Source organism: Bos taurus, chromosome 4 (genome assembly GCF_002263795.3).
Source record: "Bos taurus isolate L1 Dominette 01449 registration number 42190680 breed Hereford chromosome 4, ARS-UCD2.0, whole genome shotgun sequence".
Lineage (NCBI taxonomy): Eukaryota > Metazoa > Chordata > Mammalia > Artiodactyla > Bovidae > Bos > Bos taurus.
The window spans coordinates 104,436,929-104,463,740 of record NC_037331.1 but is presented as its reverse complement, the minus strand read 5'-3'; the positions used below and the strand labels follow the sequence as shown (position 1 = coordinate 104,463,740).

At 48.3% G+C, this 26,812-nt stretch overlaps 1 protein-coding gene and 1 non-coding gene across 3 annotated transcripts in view; both read right to left on the bottom strand.

The window, feature by feature from the left end:
• TMEM178B (transmembrane protein 178B) overlaps positions 1 to 26,812 on the bottom strand; it is a 423,271-nt gene that overhangs the window by 273,332 nt on the left and 123,127 nt on the right. For both annotated transcript variants that reach the window (XR_234430.4, XM_005205919.4), the window contains exon 2: positions 15,656 to 15,769. Coding sequence is in view for 1 of the 2 variants with exons in the window: in XM_005205919.4 (XP_005205976.1) it covers positions 15,656 to 15,769 (114 nt within the window). In the remaining variant the exon portion in view is untranslated. The remainder of the gene's footprint in view (positions 1 to 15,655; positions 15,770 to 26,812) is intronic.
• TRNAC-GCA (transfer RNA cysteine (anticodon GCA)) lies at positions 6,388 to 6,459 on the bottom strand. The gene has a single exon. It is a non-coding gene; the product is annotated as a tRNA-Cys (tRNA).

Genomic DNA, 26,812 nt, shown 5'->3' with positions numbered 1-26,812 from the left:
AACAAAAAATAGTTAATTCTTCCCTCCCCTTCAAGCAAAGCTTACTTTTCATATTCTGAGTCCACTGCTGCTGCGGCTGCTGCTAAGTCGCTTCAGTCGTGTCCAACTCTGTGCGACCCCATAGATGGCAGCCCACCAGGCTCCCCTGTCCCCGGGATTCTCCAGGCAAGAACACTGGAGTGGGTTGCCATTTCCTTCTCCAATGCATGAAAGTGAAAAGTGAAAGTGAAGTTGCTCAGTCGTGTCTGACTCTTCGCGACTCCATGGACTGCAGCCCACCAGGCTCCTCCGTCCATGGGACTTTCCAGGCAAGAGTACTGGAGTGGGGTGCCATCGCCTTCTCTGTCTGAGTCCACAGTTAGTGCTAATAAAGTTGTTCAAAAGATAAAGACAGTTGCCATGCCCCTGTAGGGAGTGAGTTAGAGACCCACTCATTCAGACTTTGTCTACACATGTCAGAATCTCAACCCTCCTCCATAGAGCACTTATACAAGCACATCCACCTACATCTCCTTATTTCTTCAAGTCTCACATAATCCACTGCTGAGAGTCCAATCCAGATCACTATGATCTCAGGCCTGGGATATTATAGAAGGCCCCTCAGAGTCCAGACTCCACTCCCCTCCATCCCTCCCAGACAGAGCTGGTGGATGCATTTCCTAAGGCTTCCCTGGTAGCTCAGACAGTAAAGAATTTGCCTGCAGTGCAGAAGAGCCACGTTTGATCCCTGGGTTTGGAAGGTCCCCTGGAGAAGGGAATGGCAACCCACTCCAGTATTCTTGCCTGGAGAACTCCATGGACAGAGGAACCTGGTGGGCTACAGTCCATGGGGTCACAAAGAGCCTGACACAACTGACCAACTAACACTTTCAAGATATCATAAAGTCATAACACTCAGTCCACATGGCTCTCAAGTTACCTGTCTTCTGTAAGCCTCAGTTTTCCCATTAGTAGAGAAATCTGTATGCAGGTCAGGAAGCAACAGTTAGAATTGGACATGGAACAACAGACTGGTTCCAAATAGGAAAAGGAGTATGTCAAGGCTGTATATTGTCACCCTGCTTATTTAACTTATATGCAGAGTACATCATGAGAAACGCTGGACTGGAAGAAACACAAGCTGGAATCAAGATTGCTGGGAGAAATATCAATAACCTCAGATATGCAGATGACACCACCCTTACGGCAGAAAGTGAAGAGGAACTCAAAAGCCTCTTGATGAAAGTTAAAGTGGAGAGTGAAAAAGTTGGCTTAAAGCTCAACATTCAGAAATCGAAGATCATGGCATCCGGTCCCATCACTTCATGGGAAATAGATGGGGAAACAGTGGAAACAGTGGCTGACTTTATTTTTGGGGGCTCCAAAATCACTGCAGATGGTGATTGCAGCCATGAAATTAAAAGACGCTTACTCCTTGGAAGGAAAGTTATGACCAACCTAGATAGCATATTGAAAAGCAGAGACGTTACTTTGCCAACAAAGGTTCATCTAGTCAAGGCTATGGTTTTTCCTGTGGTCATGTATGGATGTGAGAGTTGGACTGTGAAGAAGGCTGAGCGCTGAAGAATTGATGCTTTTGAACTGTGGTGTTGGAGAAGACTCTTGAGAGTCCCTTGGACTGCAAGGAGATCCAACCAGTCCATTCTGAAGGAGATCAGCCTTGGGATTTCTTTGGAGGGAATGATGCTGAAGCTGAAACTCCAGTACTTTGGCCACCTCATGCGAAGAGTTGACTCATTGGAAAAGACTCTGATGCTGGGAGGGATTGGGGGCAGGAGGAGAAGGAGACGACAGAGGATGAGATGGCTGGATGGCATCACTGACTTGATGGACATGAGACTGCATGAACTCCGGGAGTTGGTGATGGACAGGGAAGCCTGGCGTGCTGAGATTCATGGGGTCGCAAAGAGTCGGACACAACTGAGCGACTGAACTGAACTGAACTGAAAGCTGCAATAACAATAACAATAATAACATGCCCCTCATAAGACAATTGAGGTTTAAGTGAAATGAGGCATATTGGGGATGTAATGTATCTGATGCTGGGAGGGATTGGGGGCAGGAGGAGAAGGGGACAACAGAGGATGAGATGGCTGGATGGCATCACTGACTCGATGGATGTGAGTCTGAGTGAACTCCGGGAGTTGGTGATGGACAGGGAGGCTGGGCATGCTGCGATTCATGGGGTCACAAAGAGTCGGACACAACTGAGCGACTGAACTGAACTGAATATAGCCATTGACCCAAGTTAAGCTTCACCAATAAGTGGTAGTTATGATCCCACGAGAATGCAACTCCATGAGGGCAGGAATTGCTGGCTCTTTCATCTGGTACTTAGAATAGTTTCCAGTAAATGGTAGGAACTCAATAAACTTAACAAGTCAACTACTTTAAGCCCATTTCAATGCCACTATTCCTGCCCCTTTATCCTGGGCTGAGATGGTCTTTTCCTCCTATGGACACTGCTAATAGCATTTGGTTTGTCCATGTCCTGTAGTGCCAGCCCCTGCTGTCTCAATCTGAAATCACTGCCCTGTGTCCTCTGGGAGACTGTGGGCCCCCTGAAGACCCTTCTCTCACTGCCTGGTTCCAATGTTGTGCACACCGCAGGCCCTCAACCCAGCATGAAGGAACTTAGGTCATTCCAAGGATGACCAAAGATGGATCTTCATTAACCAGAGCCGCAAAGCTCTGATGGGGAATTGTAAGCACTTAGATCCCAGCCCCTTTCCTTCAATTGAAAGAGGAGATGGAGTTGAGTTAATCATTCTTTTAATGGCACATTTCTGCTAGTTCTGCCAAACTAAACAGCAGCTGGATTTCAAACCTTAACCACAAGCCAGAAGTCCCTACTCTTTATGAAGTAGAGAAGTCATCTTAACTTCCAGGAAATTAAAAGATTGCTTTGGGGCAGGAGCTGATGGCGCTGTGAATGGGAGAGAGGGAACAGCAGAACGTAAAGCTCAGGGGACACATGACGACAACAATGCACGATGACAATGACGATGACGCACGACGACGACGACGCACGACGACGATGACACACGACGACGATGATGCACGACGACGACGACGCACGGAGAAAGCCAACCTGGGGAAAGAGGGCATGCTGGCTAGGCGTCAGCACTGCCCAACCACCTATCACAGCCAGGAAGAACTCTCTTTCTTCTCCCCTCCTCCACCCTCAAGGGGGCACGCCCAGGAGCTTAGGGAAGAGATGGCTTTCCTACAGTTCCTTTTCCTGGTTTCCCTGGCAACTGTGCAGCATCTAGAGGCCTCATGAGTGAGTCAGTGGGATGTGGTGGTGTGAGGAATATGAACACTATGTGGGTCCCACGTGGTATCATCTCCACGCCCATGTTTAGCAGCTTCTCAGTCTCAGGAGGACACACACACACACACACACCACTCTGACTGCTCATTTCCAATTTGGTGCCAGGTACCCAAGCAAAGAGCCTCCAGGAAATGTTACATAAACAGCCTCATTTTACTAGCATGAACTGAGTTGGGGGCTGGGGGGTCCTGAGACTGAAGGATCCCTAGCACCAAGGATGCTCAGTGTCTCATGGTTGGTTTCAGCCAAGCCTACATAGGACATATTGTGGAGTATGAATTAACATTAATTAAATGTATCAGTAGCTGGTTATGGGCTGAGAACAAGGGACAGAACAGTCTGAGCTCTCACCCCATTGAGGGTACCTAATTTGGGGGAATCCAACCTAAGAACAAGAGATGTAAAAAGAGGGGAGACAGCAAGACCATTCAGAGATAAACTGCCTAGAAAGTAGAAGATACAGTCTCCAGCTCTGAAATGAGCTCCATTCTAAAACCTCATTTGTAAGTCAGTTATTTGGAATTCAGAACCCATTTCCAGAGAAGTCATATCTGTTATAAATGATGATTGGGTTTCTAGGCTGGCCCACAAAAGCCTATTTAACTCATAATGTAGATGAAATACTATACATTTGCAATGAAAAGCAACAGAAAAAAAAATCCTGTTGTGATACCAGTAATTAAATGAAAAAGAAAAACAGAGAAGTGGAAAATAAATAGCTTTCTTTGGTTCCTTTTGAATACCAGAACTCTTGGGTGGAGGGGGTGGGGAGCCTGGTTGCTCAAGGGGTGAGGAGCCTCATTCACTTTGGATAATGAGATGGAGGGGAAGTAGCTGATGGTGGGGGTGCGGGGCTGGAGGATGAATTAGAGTTGTTCTTTGGGATAATGGCAGGACAGGGGGAGTAAAGCTTATTTGGGAAAACAGGCAGAGAGGGGAAAAGAGGAAGTGAGTCAGCTTATCTTGTAAGACATAGGAAGGGACCCTTGGAGCAAGGAAAGTGCGTGAATCTTGCATTCACAAAGATCCGGGTTCTAGTTCTTCCTCCCAAAGGGACGTGGGCTGGGCAGTGCTGTAGCCTCCTCTCTTTCAACTGGCAAGTCACCAGCTAATCTCCAAGGTTAACCAATCTTCCTGCAATTCTTAGTCCTCCTTAGCTGGTAACAAGGAATGGCAGAAGTCATGACCAACCACAGCCAGCACCACCCCCTGGCCCACCGTGGGCACTGAGTTGAAAATAAGGAGTTCCCTGAGGCTATTTCAGTATCTTCTTAAATCTTATTTTTTTCTTCACAGGAGAAAATAAAATTTAATTTTGCATGTTTGCATATTCCCTAAGAATATAAGGCCCTAAGTCTTTTTAATATGAACTTTTACCGCAATTTTTGTCTTTGTTTTGGGAGTACATGCAATGATGGATCCAGACCACCATTCTTTAATTGGTTCTTATATTTAAAACATGTAGAAGACGTCAATATAACAGTGAAATATAAAAAGAGATTGTTTCTGAGAACCTATCATAAGCAAGACTCTTAATAGGTACTAAGAATTTGCTATTAAATTTTTAATAAATGTTGTACTACAAAAAAAAGAGAGAGAGACGAAAAGGAGTTCCCTTTCCCCCAGGACAGGAATATTGTCTCCAGCATCACCTATTCTCTTCCCGGACACTCTCTTGCCTCTACTTCCAACACACTCACTGCATCCTCTTTGGGGAAGTGTCTTTTCACCTCAGGAATAAGAGAGGCTCTGATCAGAACACATACTGGAAACTGCAGCCTTCCTGGAAGGCAGGGCTAGGCTGCAATAGTTAAGTGAGAATCATTTTCATATTCCCCTTGACAATTTCAACACAAATGTACTCACAGTATATTTATCTTCAAAGCTCTGAAGATGTTACTTTTTAGACACTTAGCATGTAAATCTTCTTTTAGAGGCTCCTGTTATTGTCTAAACTGCATCCCTATTGGACACAACTGACAAATTAGAGACTACTTTTTCTGTGCTATCCCACTGAGGATCCCAAACACTGAGGATTCTCTGCTCTTAAACTTCTTTCACAATATGCCACACGGTTGCCACTCAGCACATAATATACTCAACCACTTCCTACTCCCACGTGGGAAACACCAGATGCCAGCTCCTATCACTTACACACACACACACACCTGTGCAGACGGCAAACCCTAAGCAGACCCACCAACATATACAGCCATATACGAGGCACACTGACCCACACAGGCTACATACAGTTGAAGAGAAAAGCCCTTGAGTCCACAAAGTACCATTTCAGAGCCTTTCCCCCATTTCCTATGGGGAACTCAGTGCCAGGCACAGCTCTGTGTTCTAGTAATAATAGCACCTAATGCTGCTTGGTAGGGCTTCCCTGGTGGCTCAGTGGTAAAGAATCCACCTGCCAATGCAGGAGACGTGGGTTTGATCCCCGGGTAGAGAAGATCCAGGGCAACCCACTCCAGTATTCTGGCCTGGGAAATCCCATGGACAGAGGAGCCTGGTGGGCTAGAGTCCATGGGGTCTCAAAAGAGTCGAATATAGCTTAACAGCTGAAACAACAGCAACACTGCTTGGTATCAGCCTTTACTGATTTCACATGAACCATCTTATTTAACTTAAATTTTATAATAACTCTCAAGATAGTATTATTACCACAGGTTTACTAATGACTGTACTGGGCTTAAAACATTCACATAGTTTGCCCAGGGTCGTATACCTTGAGAGCAACAGAGCTGGAGCTCAATGCAATGTCCCCTGTCTTCAGTGAAGCTTGAAGTCTGTTTCTGAAAGGAGAACACTGCAGATACATGATAGAGATTTCAAGCTAGATAACAGGAGGATGCCCCATAATAGGGGAGGGGAAGAAAATACACCTCACGTCTCCCATGCCATTTTGTAACAGAAAAGGAAAGAAAGAAAGTGAAGTCATGTTCGACTTTTTGCGACCCGATGGACTGTAGCCTACCAGGCTCCACCGTCCATGGAATATTCTAGGCAAGAGTACTGAAGTGGATTGCCATTTCCTTCTCTGGGGGATCTTCCCAACCCAGGGATCGAACCTGGGTCTCCTGCACTGCAGGCAGACACTTTACCATCTGAGCCACCAAGGAAGCCCATAATTAACAGAAAGAGATATGGAAAATGTTAAATTACCAAAGCTATAACCAAATAGAAACAGACAACACAAGCATGCAAGTAACTTAAAGTCCTGGTTCCGTGTGGGAGGTACAAAACGCAGCATTCCCTCTCCTAGCTCTCATCCAAAGCCCACCCACACTCTTTCCTCCCAGGAGCCTTCACTGACCACTGCAGCCCCCACAACACCCTCCAGACCAAGAGTTCTCAAATGTGAATGTGTTAAGAGTCACGGATTCCTGGGCCCCGCTCATAAAGGTTTAGACTTGGTAGGTTTGGGTTCAGGCCCAAGAATCTGCATTTCTAACAAGTTCCCAGATGCTGCTGATGCTTCCAGTCCATGAACCACAATTGAGCAGCATTGCTCTAGACTCTGATGAGACCTTTACCACACCAGGGAGAACCTGATTACTTTTTCCGTTAAGTGACATTGGTTCCCAGATGCCTCTGGCCTACCCTCTCCATAGTCCTACCATCTTCAGAAGCAGCCTCATCCCCAAATCCCAGGACCAATCCTATCACAGGCTGAGACGGCTGCTCCGACTAAAGTGGTCTCCCATCGTGTTCAAGCGTAGCTGTTGTTGTTCAGTCACTAGATCGTGTCCGACTCTGCAACCCCATGAACTGTAGCCTGTCGGCTCCTCTGTCCATGGGATTTCCCAGGCAGAAACACTTCCTTCTCCGTCAAGGTACGGTACCTTTGACCTTAAAATTGGCTTCTCTCCTCGTCACTTTTCTCTATTTCTTATTCTAATCCCCTAATGCTCCAGATTTCTTGAGAACGGGTGCCTGCCTTCTGCTGGCCCAGCTTCTTCCCTATTGGATCACGTAGTCTTAAAATCCCCAAAGTAGCACTTAACTATTCATGCCTGCTGACCCACTGTCTTGATGACAAGTGTCTGCTGCCCAGACATCCTTGTGTCATCCAACCCGGATTGCCTGTGTCTGAGCTGTCCCTGCCTGCTGGAACATCAGCTCCTGGTCCTGCTTCTCCCCCTCACTGCTGCAGCTCCTGTGGACAGAGAGCTCCATTGTCTTAACTATTGGAAAGATGAGTCACCTGCCATATTAAGCTTTCTTTTTAGCACCTAGAGCTGGGACAGCTCCCCCGGAGGGCCAAGCAGCAGCAGATGCTAAACCATCCCCACTTTTCCCCAGCCTAGGAAAAACAGGCCAAGCCTCTGAGATATGGTCGTTTTGTCTTATGCTTTGCTTTTATTTCCCCTGCAATGAGCTCTTGCCCATTTAAGTGTGGAGGTCAGGACCCACGATGTGTGTGCATGCCAGCCGCATTAGCCTGCACTCCTTGGGTAGTCAATAAATGTAAAGCAACAAGCAGTTTGATCCCTGGCCTAGTTGATACCTGGAAATATATCATCCAATTTGGAAAGCAGGATACCTTTTAATATCCCGTCCAGTACCCGACACGGGGCTTCTCACAGAACAGCCACTCCATGAATAATGAATGAGCAAAAGAACAAATGGATGAGGAAGGCCAGTGGGGTTGCACCCAGGGCTCCTTTGTGGCGTCTGGATCAGGATGCTCGGCCAGAAGGAAACACCTTCCAATCTGCAGAAGCTGAGAGAATGCCTCTAGGCCAGACTCCCAACTAATTCCCAGCACAAAATCGGACCTGCACATTCAGATGAATTGTGGCCTGAAGACTGCAATTACACCAGCACAGTGGTTCTCAGGTTTGTTTCGGTACGTGGCTATCCTGAACAGAAAAGGTTGTAGTCTACTCTACACCCGCACCCCGCCCCCCTCCTTACTCCAGGCCTCCTCTCTTCCCTACTCCTAGTTGTTGCTGTTTATCGCTTGGTTGTATCCGACTCTTTGCGACCCCGTGGACTGTAGCCCCCAAGAATCCTCTGTCTATGTGATTTCCCAGGCAAGAATACTGGAGAGGATTACCATTTCCTTCTCCAGGGGATCTCATAACCCAGGGATCAAACCCTCGTCCCTTGCATTGGCAGGCGGATTCTTTACCACTGAGCCACCAGGGAAGCCTTACTTGTAAAGCGAAAGTTAAAGTGCCAGTCGCTCAGCCATGTCTGACTCTTTTGCAACTCCTTCAGGCTCCTCTGTCCATGGAGTTCTCCAGGCAAGAATACTGGAGTGGGTTGCCATTCCCTTCTCCAAGGGATCTTCCCAACCCCACAGATTGAATCAGTGTCTCTTGTATTGACAGGTGGATTCTTTACCACTGAGCCACCAGGGAAATCTTACTCCTAAGGCCACCTCAGAGATAAACTTTCCCTCCTGTCCACTCCGTTTCCACCACTGGCCCCTAGTCAGGCCACCATCTAAGTAGGTGGGATCAACAGCTACACTTGTGTCATGATTTTAGAGTGTCTCCACACGACCTTTAACACTTCATAGTCATTTGAGTGAGGTCTTCTGAAAACAACACCATCAAGACAGGTAACCCAAGAAGGCATTAACACCTTAACTCAAACAGGTTCACCCAGTTAGTAAACCCGCTGTCTAGCAGAAGCCTGAGGGAGTGGGACAGAGGAAGGGGAGGTTTTGACAGGCAGGGAAAGCTGTGAAGGAAAGGAGTCCTGGCCTGGAGTTACAGCTGCCAGAGCAGATGTAGGTGTGGTATCACATGAAGGACTGCGCGTTTCTCTGCCTAGCCTGTTGCAAAAACGCCACGGGAGCTCTGGGAGGACAAGCATAGGGCAGCCTCTGGGCTGCAGGCTGTGGGTATCCTGAAAGGTTGACAATGTTCCCTGCAAGGTTGGGGGGATGGGGGACAGAGAAATGTGTGATGGATTACAAAAGGCCAAGATTTCAGAACACCAAGCAACCTATGGGGATGCTCTGTTGGCTGGGTTCCTCTGCTACCAAGCTTCCAGAATTCCAGGGAGGGCATCTGGCCAGAGATGACCTCCATGGATGCCAGGCATGCAAGCAGGAGGCAGCTCACAACAGATTGCCCACGCTGAGAACTCACACTGGCTGGGCACAGATGCAGGAGAAGGGAAATGGCTGACACTGCAGGAGATGTAAGCTTCCCAAGTCTGGAATGTTTACCTCATTAGGACGTTTTACGTAACATCAGCCAAAAACAGAAAGGGAAAACAGCTGGAGGGAGTCTGCTGGAGCTTGGACCTGGATTCTCAGTCTCAGATTCTTCCAAGGCCAAGAGGGAACCTCTACACAGCCCCTTCCTCCCTGGCTTGGTTAGTCTGTCAACAAAGCAGTCAGCACAACGTGGACTGGGTTCCTAGGAGGAAACTCTTGAGCCACCCTCCAAGGAGCATTGCAGCTGGTATGAACAAAGGCAGTTATTATTGTTATAATTACTGTTATCATCATCCCAAGCTCTTGTGTCTACACATTCATCTTGTTGTGACCAGAGATGTCTGGGGAATGATGAACCAGAAACCTCGGCAACTCCTGGGCTGTCCAGAGGTCTGAATAGGAGTGAAGTTCAGACGGCTTGCAACGTGGGAGACCTGGGTTCGATCCCTGGGTTGGGAAGATCCCCTGGAGAAGGGAAAAGATGGGAAAAGATACCCACTCCAGTATTCTGGCCTGGAGAATTCCATGGACTGTATAGTCCATGGCGTAGCAAAGAGTCAGACACCCCTGAGCGACTTTCACTTTCACTTTCAGAGGGCAGATGAGCAGGCCGGTCTGGAATGACCAGGCCAGTCCACTGGGAAAGGAAAAAGCAAGCACCATCAGGCAAGGAGTCAACACAAGTCCAAGGCCAGAAGGCCAACGGCAACAGGGAGGGGCAAGGAGCAGCTTGGGATCCAACAGGTGGGCGGTACCTGGGGGTGGCTGGAGGGAGTCTTAGCACCAGGGAGGGTTCAGGGGCTGAAGGGTTTAATTCTGAAAAGAGGAGAGGGTGTGTAAGAGACTGTGGAAGAGGCTGGAGGAGGAACCAGGTAGGGCTTGACCAAGCAGAGTAAGAGGAGAGTGAGGCACGGAGATCCACAGCAGAGCAGCAGATAGCCTGAGCTTCCCACGGTACACAGCCTGGAAGAGGCTGGTCCCCCACCAGAGTAAATGAAAAACTACAGGCCCCCAGCGTAAACAGCCAGGGGCCTCGGGGTCAGGGATCTAAGTGTATCATCCAAGGAGCATGCATGAGACAAGACACTTTTGAATTTCATTTCTCCTCCTTCTTTGCAACATGTTCGCTGAAATGTCTTTGCTCCCCCGCAAAGCCTTCATCTCTGTCATCCCTCCCCCAATACCTTTCCCCTCCTCTTCCCATCCCTCTTGAACTACATACATATTGCTTCTGATTCAACTTTGCAAGGCTACCATGTGAGTGTGTGTTTGTGTCCCTGGGGGATGGGAGGGCCGGGTGAGCCCTCAGGAGGACAGCAGGGTGTGGGGGGAATGTCGGGGGCAGAGATCCTCTCTCCTTCCCTCCCTCCCTGGCCAGCTGGAAATGTGCTGTGTGACCATCCAATTTAATTAGCTGAACTTCCTTGATAGTCTTGATAGAAGGAAGCTTTAAAAAAAAAAAAGAATTCACGCTTTTTCGGCTCTCAGCCTCTTGAAAGATAATGGAGAGGATCTGATTGCAGGAACATGGAGCCCCAGCTTCCTGATTTCCCACTGCTAGGGGCAATCAACTGTGAGCTGAAACCTCCATCTTAAAAACGCCAAGCCAAGTGAGAGGATCTGAGCTCACAGGCACAGAGCTCCAGAGTCTCGGAGCTCGAACCCCAGGGGGAGCCCCTGATGAGCAGAGTGGGAGACCAAGGGGATAAAGGACTGTCCTTCCCACACCCTCCAGCGGTACCTGCTCTGCAGCCCTCAGGCAGGCCCCCCACAGGGCCCCTTGCCACCGCCCCTGACCCCGGGGTCACTGGCATTGCCCCAAGCACAGCTCCACTCCACGGCAGCTTCTCCTTGCAGAAGTACCCACATCTCAGCACCACCCCCTCCCCAGACCCAGCTTTCTCAGCGCCCCCTTGGCTTCCCCAGGTCCTATCAGAGGCCCCCCCAGACCTCCCCTTACCACCCACCCATCCTTGCCCTGCTACTGGCTACGTCCAGGCCCCCACCTCCGTGGGAGGCATTCCAAAGGGACACCAGTGACAGAGAAAGCAAAGGCATAGCCACTGGGGATGGCCTCAGGGGCTCCTGGAGGTGGCACGGAGACACAGAATCCTCTAAACCAGCACACAACCTGAGCCTGAGCTTCAGAGCATGAGAAGCCCGTAGGGATGCATTCTGGCAAGAGGAGGAAGCGTCGCCATTTGAGATGCCACTCTACTGCCAGCCTGCGTCCCCTGACCACTGCCAATCTTGCCCTGCCACTCATCTCCTGCAGCCACCGGCCCCCCCTTCCTGGCCGGCCTGGCCACACGCGCCCATCCTGCTCCAGCCCTGGAGGTGGCAGGAAGATCCGGCAGGAGTACAGTGCCCCCTCGGAGCCCACAGAGGCTGGACCAACGCCACTCGGGGTGGCAGGCAGGCAGGAAGATAAGGTGGACTGCTCCCAGCAGACAGTCCGGTCTGGGCGGGTTGAGGGCACAGTCCCTACTATTGACAGAGTTCTACCTTCTCTGGGGGAGCTCTTGCCGAGGTAGGAAGGAGAAACGGGCACATCCAACTCTTCGTCAGCAATTACCATCTAAGACAGATTCAGAACCTTGTCACCAAATCACTCGGAAAACTCAGCATTCAAACCTCCATTGCAGAGACCACCCTACGCGCTCGCGCGCACGCGCACACACACACACACACACACACACACACACAGGTCCGACTCTGACCTTTACTCCCCAGAGTGATGGTTATTATCTCCTTACACTTGGATTTGTAAACCTAGCAACCTACAGATTAATTTTATTCTTTCACCTGCTAGTCACGGGACCATAACGTGAATGAGCTCTCAGCCAAACAGTTAAGCCTCTCATTGGTAGAATTAACTATTCAAAAATCACAGCATAGTTTTAAACCAAATGGTGCTTTTTTTACTTGAAGAAAAATTTTTTTCATAAGAGTGTTTGATGATCACATGCAAATTCTTTTGTTTAAATTTAAACTTTTTATTCACTATTGGGGTACAGCTGATTAACAATACTGTGATAGTTTCAGATGAACCGTGAAGGGACTCAGCCATTCATATACATGCATCCATCCTCCTCCAAGCTCCCCTCCCATCCAGGCTTACATGCAAATTCTTGATGAAAATGTATGTAATCAATATAACCTGAGCTTCATCAAAGTCTGAAATACTTTCCCAGAATTATTTCAGCAGAAAAAAAAATCAAATTTTTTGCTTTAACAGAAAATCATTTACTGAGAAAAATTATTGAATATAAGATATTATGGTGAAATTATAAAACAATAACCAACCTAGCATTAAATGAATTTATTTGATCCCACTAACAATCTTAAAGAATACAGGATTCTCAAATAAGTAAAGAAATCAGAGTCTGATTTTCTTTTTTTAATTTCTAAAGCTCCATCATAGGTGTTTGCTAATCTTTGACCATTTCTACTCTATTTCAAAGGGGCTTATACGCCCACTTCCTATCTAATGTCATCAATATCTGACCTTTGAAAACTAAAATTGACATTTACTGTGCTTCCCCATGGGCTTCCCTGGTGGCTCAGTTGGTAAAGAACCTGCCCGCCATGCAGGAGCCTGCCTGCAATACAGGAAACCTGGGTTTGATCCCTGGGTTACGAAGATCCTCTGGAGAAGCAAATGGTAACCCACTCCTGAAAACTCCATAGATAGAGGAGCCTCACTGGCTACAGTGCATGGGGTTGCAGAGTCAGACACGACTGAGCACAACGCGCTCTTTCTTTTTTCTTTCTGTCTATGGTTCCCCATTGTATCAACATTGCCAATTACACTTAGCAGCAGCTTCAGATACGACCGATGCTCACCTGCCCTCTGATAAAAATAGCTGCCGTGGATGTCGAGAACAGCAGACGCTCTCTGCTGGCTTCACAGCCCATCAGGCTGCTTTGTGAAACAGGCAGAAGAATCCCACACCAAAGGGGAGCCTCGACTCCACCCAACATGGGGTGCCCAAAATTCCGCATGCATCAGTCGCTGAGACGGCTTTTATAAGTTAAAAATAGATCTGTTTGCACCCCCATTCACCACAGCAGAGGCTCACGCTGGATTCTGTAGAAGCTAAGGGCGCTACAGTTTTAGAACAAGAACCCCGAAGACACAGGGCTCAGAGAAGGTCCATAAAGCTGAGCATCAGCCTCTTCTCTATCTTTGCTAACACCATGTAACATACTTTCAGTGATGTCGCCATGGGTCGTCCATCTGAATTCCAGATTCTCTGCTGTGTGCACAGCCAAAAAAGCTCTACCACTCCCATGAAGTGCATCTGTGCCATTTACACTAGAATAACTCTCCTTCTTGCTGAAAAACTTTCACAAGCTATCTTAATTGCTTGAAGCAATTACACTATATTGTAATTAGCGCATTGCCTTATAATTATTTGCTTTGAGAATGTCTCTCTCCACTCCTCCCCGCCCTCCTCCACCTCCAGACGCGAGCTCTTTGAAAGAGTTCTCTGTGGCCCGGGTGTCCACCATGTGCCCTAGTACACAGAAAAACTTGGTAACTGGGACTGAATTGAGTGGAATTGAATGGACGCTGCAATACCAACAACTTCTTCAATTCAATGACGACTCCCCCTCCAGTTATATTTAAGTGGTTATTCAACCAAGCTTGTCACGTATCTTGAACATGCATTGTAAGTGTCTATTAAGTGACTATCCTAGACCAATGCAATGTGACAAATAAGCAGTCACGGTCAAGGATTTATATACTTGGCTTCTGGTATGTCTACCTCCAAAAAGGAAATTAATAACCCTTACTAGTGTCTCTAGGGCAAATCTCACATTAAAGTTAAGTATGTGGGAAGCTTAGCTCAACATCTAGTACACGAGGGTGCCCGTTGGACATTCGCTCTCTGTCCTCAGGGTGTGGTTTGTGTCTCCACCAGTGATAAAGCTTGTAGGAGGAACCATTTGGTTAATGCCTTCCCATCTGCTCACACCTGCCCCTACACCATTTGGGGCCAGTGGCTGTAGGTAATACTCATCCAGACACCTAGTCACAATATTTTTCCTGAAACCAATGGATCATTGCTCTGTTTAATTTTACTTGTTTCTCACCCCGCCCATCAACATATGGTGATTTGATTAAAACCAACCCCAAAAGTGGAACAGACCCAGTGGGCTCCATGCATGCCAAAGATAACTAGGCAACAATAAAGAGTGGAAAGACGGTTTTGGCCTTCATCAAAGCTTACCCACGACAGGATCCTTGTTTTCAATAAAGAGCCTCCTTCATGTATACATGAAAACTGAAACTCAACCTTGTGACATTACGTGAAAAAGCTGGAATCGGGAAGAAATGACAAGCGCACCAGAGGTGGCGTGGAGCTTACTAGCAGGAAGAATGTGTTCGCATGAACCGTGCCTGCGACAAAGCAGAGTTATCCTTACACAGACAAGCAGGTGGATCCCCGTGGAGCAGAAAGGTAAAAATAGTCAACCAACTCTGTTTGCTCATTAAGTCATCGTCTTATCATATTAATAATTTAAGTCTCTGAGAATCCCTGACCAAAATCTTCCCTAACCAATGAAGGCACATATTCTGATCTTCGCTGAGCCATCACAGGAGAACCCAGGTCCCAAAGCCTTTCTTTCTCCAAGAGATAAATTTGTCAGTGGAGGACCAGACCCTCCCACTCAGGCCCCCCCCCAATTGCAAATTTCCAGTGCGATACTGCCTGCAACCACCAGCAGGTCTTAACCCACACAGAGGATGACACGAGGGATTAGCAGGTTGCCACAATAATGCCCCAAGCAACTTGGAGACAAGCTGGACTTGAATCCCAGGAGTTGGTTCAGTCAGGTAGGTGAAATCTGAAATGCCTACCGGGGTAGCAAAGCAAGGCCACGGACCATTGTCTAGCTGCTAATCGCTTTTTGTGTCAATTGTAGAAGCAAACTCCTCAAAACTGCAATACAATCAAAACCAACTGGGGCAGTTCAGACCCACAGATATTCAGACTTTAAGGATTGCCACCATGTTCTGAGACTGTCCACAGGTCTCTGATAGAGGTCCATCTGTCCAAACTGCTGGTGGGCATCCAACGTCCATGCCCTCCAAAGGTCACAGCCAAGGAAAGAGACTCAGGTGTACTTACGCAGAGCGTGCCACTCATCCTGGCGGATGGTCTTCGTGATGTTGAAGGTGAGGTTCCTGGGGATGGTGGCTGAGGAGTAGTGGTATTTGATGTACGTGCACCGCTCAATTTCTCCTGGAGAAGAGACAGGAGGCCAAAGGTTAATGAGGCAGCAACCATGTCTGGGGCAGTTTCCAGGATCTGCTCTTCTATCCTGGGGAGAGAGACTTGTTTCATATTGGGCCTGGTGACACCAACATTTTGTAAATACAAGGTAGTAACCTCAGCTCCAAAAGAACAAAATCAAACACCATCAATTTAGATGGTGCTAGTGGTAAAGAACCTACCTGCCAGTGCAGGGTTTGAAAGAGACTGGGGTTTGATCCCTGGGTTGGGAAGATGCCCTGGAGAAGGAAACGGCAACCCACTCCAGTATTATCGCCTGGGAAATCCTATGGATGGAGAAGTCTGGTGGGCTACAGTTCATGGGGTCACAAATAACCAGACACAACTGGGCACACACACATATATCTCCGGCATCATTCAGAGACAGGAAGAGTCCAAGTTGAGGCTGATGGCAGCTTGTTAAGAAAGTAGTACCCATGTGTTTAACCTTAAGAAAAATCAACTTATACGTCAAGGGAGGATGTTTGGTATCTAAAAAACATTTACAGTCTGCACCCATGGGCCAGCAGCAAGCAGGCTTCGGCCTTAATCACGTGGCACGTGCTGTCTTTGGAAAGGTGAGCTAGAGGGGCCTCTTCCCTCTTCTCTGTCCCATGGCCCCCACCAGCCTCACCTCTAAACACAAAGCACTCCGTTCCATCTGCACCTCCCTGAACCAGTCTCCTCTCAGATTTCTCGGACAAAATTGAAGCCCCGTGACACACTCAATTGCCTGGTCCAATTAGGACCTTTTCTGAGACGCTGTTATCAATCAGTGCAAGCTTTGCTAGTCAGATTATGAAAATAGTTCTATATCTCAGAGCCAGAGGTTCTCAAATGGTAGCCCTAGGACCACAGCATCAGCATTCCCTGGGAACCTGCTAGAAATGCCATTTCCCAGGCCTAACCCCACACCTGCTGAATCAAAACCCCCGAGCTAGAGCCTGCAATATGAATTTTACTAGGCCCTCCAGGTAATTCTGTTGCACACTTGAGTTTGAAAACTGCCGCCTTCAAGAATCTAATAGAATTGCCAATGAGTGAGTTTATAAATCCACCAGGTTGGCCAAATTCAAAAGGCAAGCAAGATTAGGAGATCTTGGTCTCCTGCAGGCTCTTCTATTGGCACTTCCTTATCCGGAGGATATTAAAACTCAAGTGTCAGGGCATCATGAAGAATCAGGAAAGGAGTGATTTTTAAAGGTTAGGGGTTTTAAATTTTGGTTTTGCACCTGAATGGATTTTGATGGTAATCCATTTTGCACCCCACTGATTTTCAATTTATAAGTAGTGGCACCTGATTGAATTGTCTGACCCCTGGCTCACTGTCAGCAGGGAACCTGGCAATAGGTGGAGTGCAGTAATTTAGACAGTGCCTTATTGTAAATCACGTCTGGATGACCGCCCACTACTAGTCACCGAGACACCCCTGCAATGGGACAGACGCTGTCCAGAGGCAAAGTTTTGAGGAAAGCGTTAGGTACTCTTTTTTTTAATTTCTCAGCTCCTCTGCTTCTGTCCTCTTAGCCCACAAACATCCTGAAGTCTCTCATGGGCCCACCATCCCTCCCACAATATCCCCCCACCTCTGTCTTCCTTCTTCCCTCACCTGCTACACTTCTAGAAAAAACAGTCTTCCTGACAGTCTCCACTTCCAGAACCCACATTCACATCTCATATAACAATTTCCATTGACAGCATCAGTTCCCATCCAGTCTGTATCACAAAGCCCACGGCCATCCCCAAGGCTTTCTGGGGCTCTAGTGGTGCCCCTCCTCCCTAGCATCCAACTGGTCACCGAATTCCGAAAGTTTTATGTCAGAAATGTCCCTGGAATCCAGCCTGCCTGCCCTCTGTCCCCACTCCCTCCATCAGAGCTGCGAGAACACAATGACCGATCTCAACAAACAGCCACACTGACTGAGGACTTACGAGATAGGAGAGACCTGCCAAGTGCCTAGTAGACCAGTGGTTTCCAACTATGTCCTGGAGCACATAGAAAAGACGTGTGCAAGGCACCGGGTGGGCTGCTGGGCCCTGTCCAGCCTTCCCAAGGGCCGAAGTAGCCACATCCCCATAACCCATTTGTGGTTTCTATATGTGTCATCATCCCTGGTCAGGAAGATCCCCTGCAGAAGGAAGTGGATATCCACTCCAGTATTCTTGCCTGGAGAATCCCATGGAAAGAGGAGTCTGGTGGGCTACAGTCCATGGGGTCGCCAAGAGTCAGACACGACTGAGCAATTAACACTTACTTACACTTACATATGTGTGTGTCCCACTGGTGGCACACTCTATTATGAACAATGCCTTACTAATCCTTCTATAACCCAATTAAGTAGGTGCTATTATACGCCTCACCCCTATTTTACAAATAAGAAAATGGAGGCTCAAGAAGATTAAGTGACTTGCCCAAGGTAGGAGCAGGGCCAGGATCAGAACCCAGGATCGCCTTATTGGAGTATCTCTCCTGTCAGGCCACCCTCCATACTGCCGCTCAGACTGTACCATAGAAAGAAAATGCAGTCTATCACGCAGGGGATAAACCCCACACTCCTGGCAGAAAGTCCCAGCCCCCACTTAGCCCCAACCAGGACACACCCTAGGCTCCAGTCAGGTGCCCTCCCCACCCTGCCGCATGGAGGGTGGATCCGCTCACAACTCTGTCCCTCCTCTCCTCCCCACCTTTCTTTCACCAGGTACAGGCCTCCAGCTCCTCAGGGAAGCCCTGCTCACATCTAGGACAGCACCCAGCAGCAGGCATCCAATGGCCCCACTCCTCTCCCCCTCCCTAATGGGGTTGCCTGCTGCAGCCAGCACACCAATGGGCTGTGATTTATCTATTTACACGCCTCACTCCTCCACTGGATTACTAGTTTCTGGAGGGCAGGGACTTGTCTCATTCATTCATCTTTATCTCCCTGGCCCCCAGCACAAGAGCACCAAGAACCTATGCTTTGAAGAAAGCCATGAATAATACAAGGCGTCCTTTATAAGATCTCAGTGGGTAAGGAATCCAACTGCTTCTATTGTATGCAAGGGATTAAAATAATGGAGGCAAATTAGAATGTCATGAATAAACGGAGGTGACTGTTGCAGAACTCTGGGAGCCTCTGGCAAATACCTCTTTCCTGTCTGGACCAGGTAAGGAGAGGCTTGTCAATCACATATGAACACAGAATAGCCTCTTACCACACTTTGTAAATGTAACCCAATGGACAACTAGGTCAATGGTTTCAGGGTAGAAAAAAGACAGAGAAAAGAAAGCGAGGGAGATATAAGGGAGAAAGGGAAAATATTCATTTTACAGGAATATCATGAGCAACCACGTGGGGCATACACAGTTGAGCAGGTTGCGCACTGCACAAGGATGCCTCTCAGGGGTACCTGCGCGCTGAAGTACAGCCGCTGCTCTGCTTGCGAAGACCTGCACCACGGTGGGGTATGCAGGGGATGTCTCAGTCAGAGAGGCTGCCTTCACCTAATTTGCACAAAGATGGCATGAAAACTAGGAGCCACCCTACACTCCATAATTTCGAGATCAAACAAAATACTCCGTGGGCCCAGCTTGGAAGACACAAGATGGAATCCTGCTGGTAACAGCTGGATGAGTGCCTGTCACTCGCATCTGAGAGAAGCACCTGATTTCCTGGCTAGGACCAGGTTCTCTCAGCCTCAAAATGTACGCAACAAGTGGCCACAGGTTCCAGGCTTCCTCCCTCGGCCCCAGCCTGCCCACCTGACACTCAACAAGAGAAAGACGCTGACGGACAGGCGCGGTGGGCAGCCGGCCAGGAAGCCTGGCTGGAGAACTTCCCAACAGCCCCGCTGGAGGCCCTCACTATCTGCTTTGCCTCAGGGATGCAAGCATCCTGCCTATGACAGCAATTAAATTTGAAAGACTCAAATATTGCCTAAGAAGAAAAGCAAAATATTTACCCATGTGTCTGCAGGTCCTGTCAGTGTGCTGGGCTTTTGTCAATACAGGCGCCATCTGGGCACCAAATACGTGTGCCCAGAATGTGGGCTTCCCAACACAAACAGGTTTTCCTGCGAAGGACGGTGGAAGGTAACAGAGAAGCCTGTGACCTTCCCCAACTCCTGCCTTCTAGCCCAGAGAGGAGAGCTTCCCCCTCCTGCAGCCTCAGCTGAGGGGCCAAAAAACTCGTCCGTGAGGCATCGGGGTTGGGGGGTGCCTCCTGTGGGCACCTTGGGACTTGATACCTTCAGCCATGCCCTGCCTTCTGAGCTGAGGACCCTCCGATCTGCGTGTCAAAGTCCCAAAGTGTTAGTTGCTCAGTCATGTTTGACTCTTTGCAACCCCATGTAGCCCACCAGGTTCCTCCATCCATGGAATTCTCTAGGCAAGAATACTGGAGTGGGTGGCCATTCCCTTCTCCAGGAAGATCTTCCTGACCCAGGGATTGAATCAGGGTCTCCTGCATTGCAGGCAGACTCTTTACCATCTGAGCCACCATCAGAGTCCCAGGGAGACAGGATACCCAAACAGGTAACTGAGGAGGGTTTCCAAAGCGGTCAGTTTACAAAGCTGAGCATAGGGTGTAAAGGGACCAGCCAACGGTGGGGCAGGGCCCTGGGGCTGGCAACACAAGGATGTGGGGCAACCCCAAGGCTGGGCAAGGCAGAGCAGGGACCATCATGGGAATCTGGAGAAGAGGGCCCTGGGAGGAAGGTGATGCAGGCTCCAGGACAGGGTACAGCCCACCTGTGTGAGGGGCAGGATATAAATGCCCAATCTCTCACTCCTCCCACCCAGACCTCCTGCTAAGTCTCCCCAGAACTGAACCCACCTAGAAGTCAAAGGGCAGGCCAGGCTCCGAGCAGGTAAAGACGGAACTGGACTCAACTGGACTCAAGACAAATGCAAGCATCCAGCCCTCTCCCCTTCTACATCATCACTCCAGCTTCCCTTCCACCTCTCTGAGTCCTCGGTGGCAAAGGGAGACCCGGGAACAAGGAACAGGGGGACACAGTTCTCATCTCTTCTCTCCATTTCAAATGCTTTAAGACCCAAGGCATGAGTCTGGTAATTCACGTCAAGTCCTGATGTGGTCCCTGCACACTGCAAGTGCTCAATAAATACGACTGGGTTGGCTAAGAAGTTCACTGGGGCTTTTTCTTAACGTTTTATGGAAAAACCCAAACTCTCTGGCCAATCTCACAGTCATGATGAATCACTGCTTAATACTACTTACTCTAAGGGGGAAAGACCACAGGAAATCAGAAATAATATCAGCAATGTTTGCATCACATTACATACACACAGAGGCAGGGGGTGGGGCATGGGGGTGGGGAGAGGAAGAGAGAGACATTTCATGTGCCGTAACCCTAGGAGACTTGTAGCTCAGAACCCTGACATGTGCTGGGCATATGAGGAAACAGACTGGAGGGGAGCGGAAGAGATGGCCCACATGATGAACTCCGGATTCTGATCCCACCCTACAAGGAAACCACAGGCGAGGTTCCTTTCACATGCGTCTACAATCAGCAAGGTGTTGTTTCCGGGAGTCTACTTCTCCAGAGTTATGCATGGTAAGTAGAAACCTTCTAAGGCAGGGAAACTCTAGAGGCAGGGCTAGGACTCAGCCCCATGCCATCTAGAATCACCTCCCATAAACAGGTGCCACAGAACTTATATTCATGCATTAGAGAGTCATTCCTTTGGGTCAGACACTATTTTCGTAGGCCCCTATTTTTAAAACTCTGCTTCCCTGGTGGCTCAGAGGGTAAAGCATCTGCGTACAATGCAGGAGACCAGAGTTCAATTTCTGGGTCAGGAAGATCCCCTGGAGAAGGAAATGGCAACCCACTCCAGTACTCTTGCCTGGAAAATTCCATGGACGGAGAACCCTGGTAGACTACAGTCTATGGGTCAGACACAATACAGAGTCAGACACGACTGAGCCACTTCACTTTCTTTCACTTTCTAACTCAGTCCAAATGGGATCATCCCTAGTCACCTGCGCCTAGGTATGGATGAGATCCTGAAATCCCTTTCCTTTAAACTAGAGAGCTTCCCTCATAGCTCTACTGGAAAAGAATCCACCTGCAAAGCAGGCAACCCCGGTTTGATTCCTGGGTTGGGAAGATCCACTGGAGAAGGGATAGGCTACCCACTCCAGTGTTCCTGGGCTTCAATTGTGGCTCAGCTGGTAAAGAATCCACCTGCAATATGGGTGACCTGGGTTCAATCCCTGGGTTGGGAAGATCCCCTGGAGAACGGGAAAGACTACCACATTTCAGTATTCCAGCCTGGAGAATTCCATGGACTGTATAGTCCATGGGGTCACAAAGAGTCGGACACGACTAGGCAACTTTCACTAGACGAGAGGGACCCTCAGCAGCAGGGCACCCCTAGAGAAGAGAGGCTGAGAAAGGCACAGGATCCCAGCTCATGGGGGCGGGGGGATGTGCTGTGAAGGGAAACCCACAACTTCACAACCATATCTGGCGCTGACCAGGGTGGGCCTGAGAAAGAACCAGAGCATGGGAACCCCCTCTCCAGTCCCCACTTTAAAAGTGGAGTGATGCAGGCTGGGCGTGAGATGGTCAAATGCATTGATGTTTAGGAAAACTTGGGATTAACAATCTATAAAAGGTTTACTTCTGTGGGACTTCTGAGTTTTTCACTTAAACCGTGATTCCTGAGAAGGGACAGGTGTGGCATGCAGGCTTCCCCAGACTCCTTTGACCCCCAAATCCTTTTTTTACTCAAAGAGCAGTTTCTACCACTCAACTGTTGAACTCCTCAGAATCAGAACGCAGGTCTTTTGTTTGCATTTCTACCCCCAGGGCCAGGCAAGGGTTGACACAAAGCCCTCACTACATCTATGGATAAATGAGGAATAGACACCAGGGTCTGTTCTTTGATCGAATGGTCTACATGATGAAGTAAGTAGTTGGCTTCAAGTTCATGCTGGCCTCCTCCCTGTAGGCACACCTGGGAGCCACCAGCAAAGCAGCATCAGGGGCTAATGCCCGCTCAGGTGTGTGCATGAGGCCCTGAAGTTGGTCTGGGGTCTCTGTGGACAGGACTAGATTCATTGTTCTCAGCCCACTCAGACTCCCAGGCACACCAACAGCACCCACACCAAGTCTGCAGCCAGCTTTCCGCCTCCTCACAGCTCACGGTCCACTCAGCCCTCCTGGGCAGCCCACAGGGTGCAGGGGAGTCAATACTCATGAGAGACCCTCAACCAAGGATGTTAGAGCCAGAGAGCAAGCGCCCAGCCCCCTGGAGGATGACCACGAGGTGCCCTTGGCACAGTTACCCTGAGGGAGGCCCCGGGATCCACACTGAGACTCACAGCAGGAACCAGTTCAGTGCTGCGCCCTCCATTGGCTCCCCCTCCTTCCTCCCTTCCTGGGAACTCCCCCTAAAGTCCCTGACTCAAGCTCTGTTTTAGGGGGACCCAAACTCTGACTCCCAATCCCAAAGAAATCCAATCCCAAAGAAAAGCAATGCCAAAGAATGTTCAAACTACCGCACAATTGCACTCATCTCACACGCCAGCAAAGTAATGCTCAAAATTCTCCAAGCCAGGCTTCAGCAGTATGTGAACCGTGAACTTCCAGATGTTCAAGCTGGATTTAGCAAAGCCAGAGGAACCAGAGATCAAATTGCCAACATCTGCTGGATCATCAAAAAAGCAAGAAAGTTCCAGAAAAACATCTACTTCTGCTTTATTGACTATGCCAAAGCCTTTGACTGTGGATCACAACAAACTGTGGAAAATTCTTCAAGAGATGGGAATATCAGACCACCTGATCTGTGTCCTAAGAAATCTGTATGCAGGTCAAGAAGCAACAGTTAGAACTGAACATGGAACAATTGACTGGTTCCAAATCGGGAAAGGAGTACATCAAGGCTGTATATTGTCACCCTGTTTCTTTAACTTCTATGCAGAGTACATCATGAGAAACGCTGGGCTGGAAGAAGCACAAGCTGGAATCAAGATTCCCAGGAGAAATATCAGTAACCTCAGATATGCAAATGATACCACCCTTATCGCAGAAAGGGAAGAAGAACTAAAGAGACTATTGATGAAAGTGAAAGAGGAGAGTGAAAAAACTGGCTTAAAACTCAACATTCAGAAAACGAAGATCATGGCATCTGGTCCCATCACTTCATGACAAATAGGGAAACAATGGAAACAGTGACAGACTTTACTTTGGGGGGCTCCAAAATCACTGCAGATGGTGACTGCAGCCATGAAATGAAAAGATGCTTGCTCCTTGGAAGAAAAGCTATGACCAACTTAGTTAGCATATTAAAAAGCAGAGACATCAATTTGCCAACAAAAGTCCATCTAGTCAAAGCTATGGTTTTTCCAGTAGCCATGTATGGATGTGAGAGTTGGACTATAAAGAAAGCTGAGCACCAACGAATTGAAGCTTTTGAACTGTGGTGTTGGAGAAGACTCTTGAGAGTCCCTTGGACTGCAAGGAGATCCAATCAGTCCATCCTATGAGGAAATCAGTCCTGAAAATTCATTGGAAGGACTGATGCTGAAGCCGAAACTCCAATACTTTGGCCACCTGATGCAAAGAGATGAGTCATTGGAAAATATACTGATGCTGGGAAAGATTGAAGGCAGGAGGAGAAGGGGACAACAGAGGATGAGATGGTTGGATGGCATCACTGACTCAATGGACATGAGTTTGAGTAGTCTCTGGGAGTTTGTGATGGACAGGGAGGCCTGGCGTGCTGCAGTCCCTGGGGTCACAAAGAGTTGGACATGACTGAGTGACTGAACTGAACTGAAATTGAAACTCTGGAATGCTCTTCTTGACATTCCAGCACCCACTGGACTACTGGACCACTGCTGAGAGTCCACAGGCTTCCTTCATCCCAGAGCTCCTTCTTTAAAAAAACTAAATCTATTCCATGCCTTCCAGACAGTGAGGACTTTGGACACTCACTTTACCCCCACATCATGGTCACAACAACCTTGAGAGGCAGATTTTACCTCTCTGATTGTTCTCAGCCCATATTCAGTATTATTCTCACGTGACTGAAGGAAGGGAGAGTTTAAGAGAGATGAAGGCCTTCTCTCCAGCCAGCCAGCCAGCCAGCCAGCCAGAAGGAGAACAGGCAGGGTCCAGGTGTCAGCACAGTGGGTTCAGACACCCACAGCTGTAATGATTCCATGCCATGGCAGGAGGTTTATGAGAAACAAGGATTATTTTGCAGCCACAGAGCTTCGTATGTGGAGGAACTTTACATCCACTGACGAGGAAGAGCAGGCAGGGGGGACATCACCCATGTCTTGTCTGCCACTCCTCCTCCCTTGATGCCAATGGCGAGAGCGCCTAGGACACTGGGGTCTTCCCTGCTGACCAGTCCTGGCCCCAGGCCGCCACGGCAAGAGCTCTCATCCTCTCACTCTGACACCCGTCTCATCCATCGAGCTGACGGTTCTCAATCATCGTTCAGCCCTAATAAATGGAAAGATTAAGTCAAAAGTAGAAAGAACACACTGGAAAAAAACTGAAAGCCAACCTTCAAAAAAAAAGAAAAGAAACTGGTTGAAGCTTTAAATCTTGGACTTTATCCCTTCCATAAAGGGCATTTCCTCCAAAAAGAGAAAAAAAAAGGGGGGGCGGTTTAAAATTACACCTTAGAAGGGAGAGGAGACAGGGAGATTCTCCTTTAACCAATTAGGAAAGCCATTATCAATTTATCAGCACTGTCAACCTCGAATTCTTTAGCCGCTGTAAGAGCGGAGACGGAGTTTAGCGGGTGAAAGGTTTGAGATTAGAAGCAAAACCATGTCCCTGATGAAAAGGGAGGGAAGCAAACCAGCAAAGTTCCAGGGGTTCAAGGAGGGCAGACAGAGCTGGAGTTTCCACATCCCACAAGACCACATCCCCAGGCCTGGCAGAAGGGGTGAGGGCTGGGGAGAGCAGCGATATTTACAAGTGATTTCAGTCCGCTCTTCACAAAAGCTTCCTGCAACCAACCTCCCCACCCCACCTCCCCCGGCTCATTTTCAGCACCTCCTGCTCCTCCCAGATGTTATGAGCTGAAGGATTTTCAAGGCTTAGAGCTGCTGCTGGCCCAGCAAGAAAGAATGTTTTATTTTCTTCATACTGAGGAAAAAGTGTTACCTACTTTTTTATTTTTAATGCTTTCAAACACATTCCACTTGGTGTATTTTGTTTTTTTGTGTTTGTGGTATCAGCGTGGCCTTTTAATGTTGTTTTGTATGCAACTCATGGGCAGACTCCTAAATATTTAATTCCTTTCCATTCAGTGTTTCATAAATGTTTGTTAGGAGTCGTGTTCTGGGGGCCCTCTGGACTCACATGCACGGATTGCATTCTTAAAAATCCTACTTCCAGAGGACAGCCCTCTCATTTCTGAGTCTGTCTCCCAACACTTCTGCCAGCTACTGTTGTAACAGTTACTTATATATTAACCATGTATTTCTGTGTACAGTAAATGCTTCAGGGTAGGGGAGCTTGCGGTTTTCATCTTTGGCCAAGAGGGTGCTTTGAGTGTCATACAGTTGACCCTTGAACAACATGGGTTTGAGCTACATGGGTCCACTTATTCAGATTTTCCTTTTCAGTGGAAAGACTACAGTACTACAATCAATGATACAGAGGAGTCGCATATACAGATGCTCCGACTCTAAGTTATACTTGATTTTCAACTACACAGAGGGGCCATCCCAACCCCCTCGTTGGGGGGTTGAGGTCAATTACTCTTGACCTCATTGTTCATGGGTCAAGAGTAATTCATTTTAATAATAGTTTATGTTCAATGAATGCATTCTACATGTTAAGTACTGTACAGAGGATTTTATCCCACATTATCTCATTTAATCGTAAAAGTTAAGGCCTGCTGCTGTCCCCATTTCACAGATGAGAACACAGAGGCTTAGGGAGGTTTCCTGCCTGAGAATGCAGAGCTATTCCTGGCACAGGTGGCATGCAAACCCACCTACCACACTCCCTAAGCACCACACTATGTGTGCTCATGAAGAG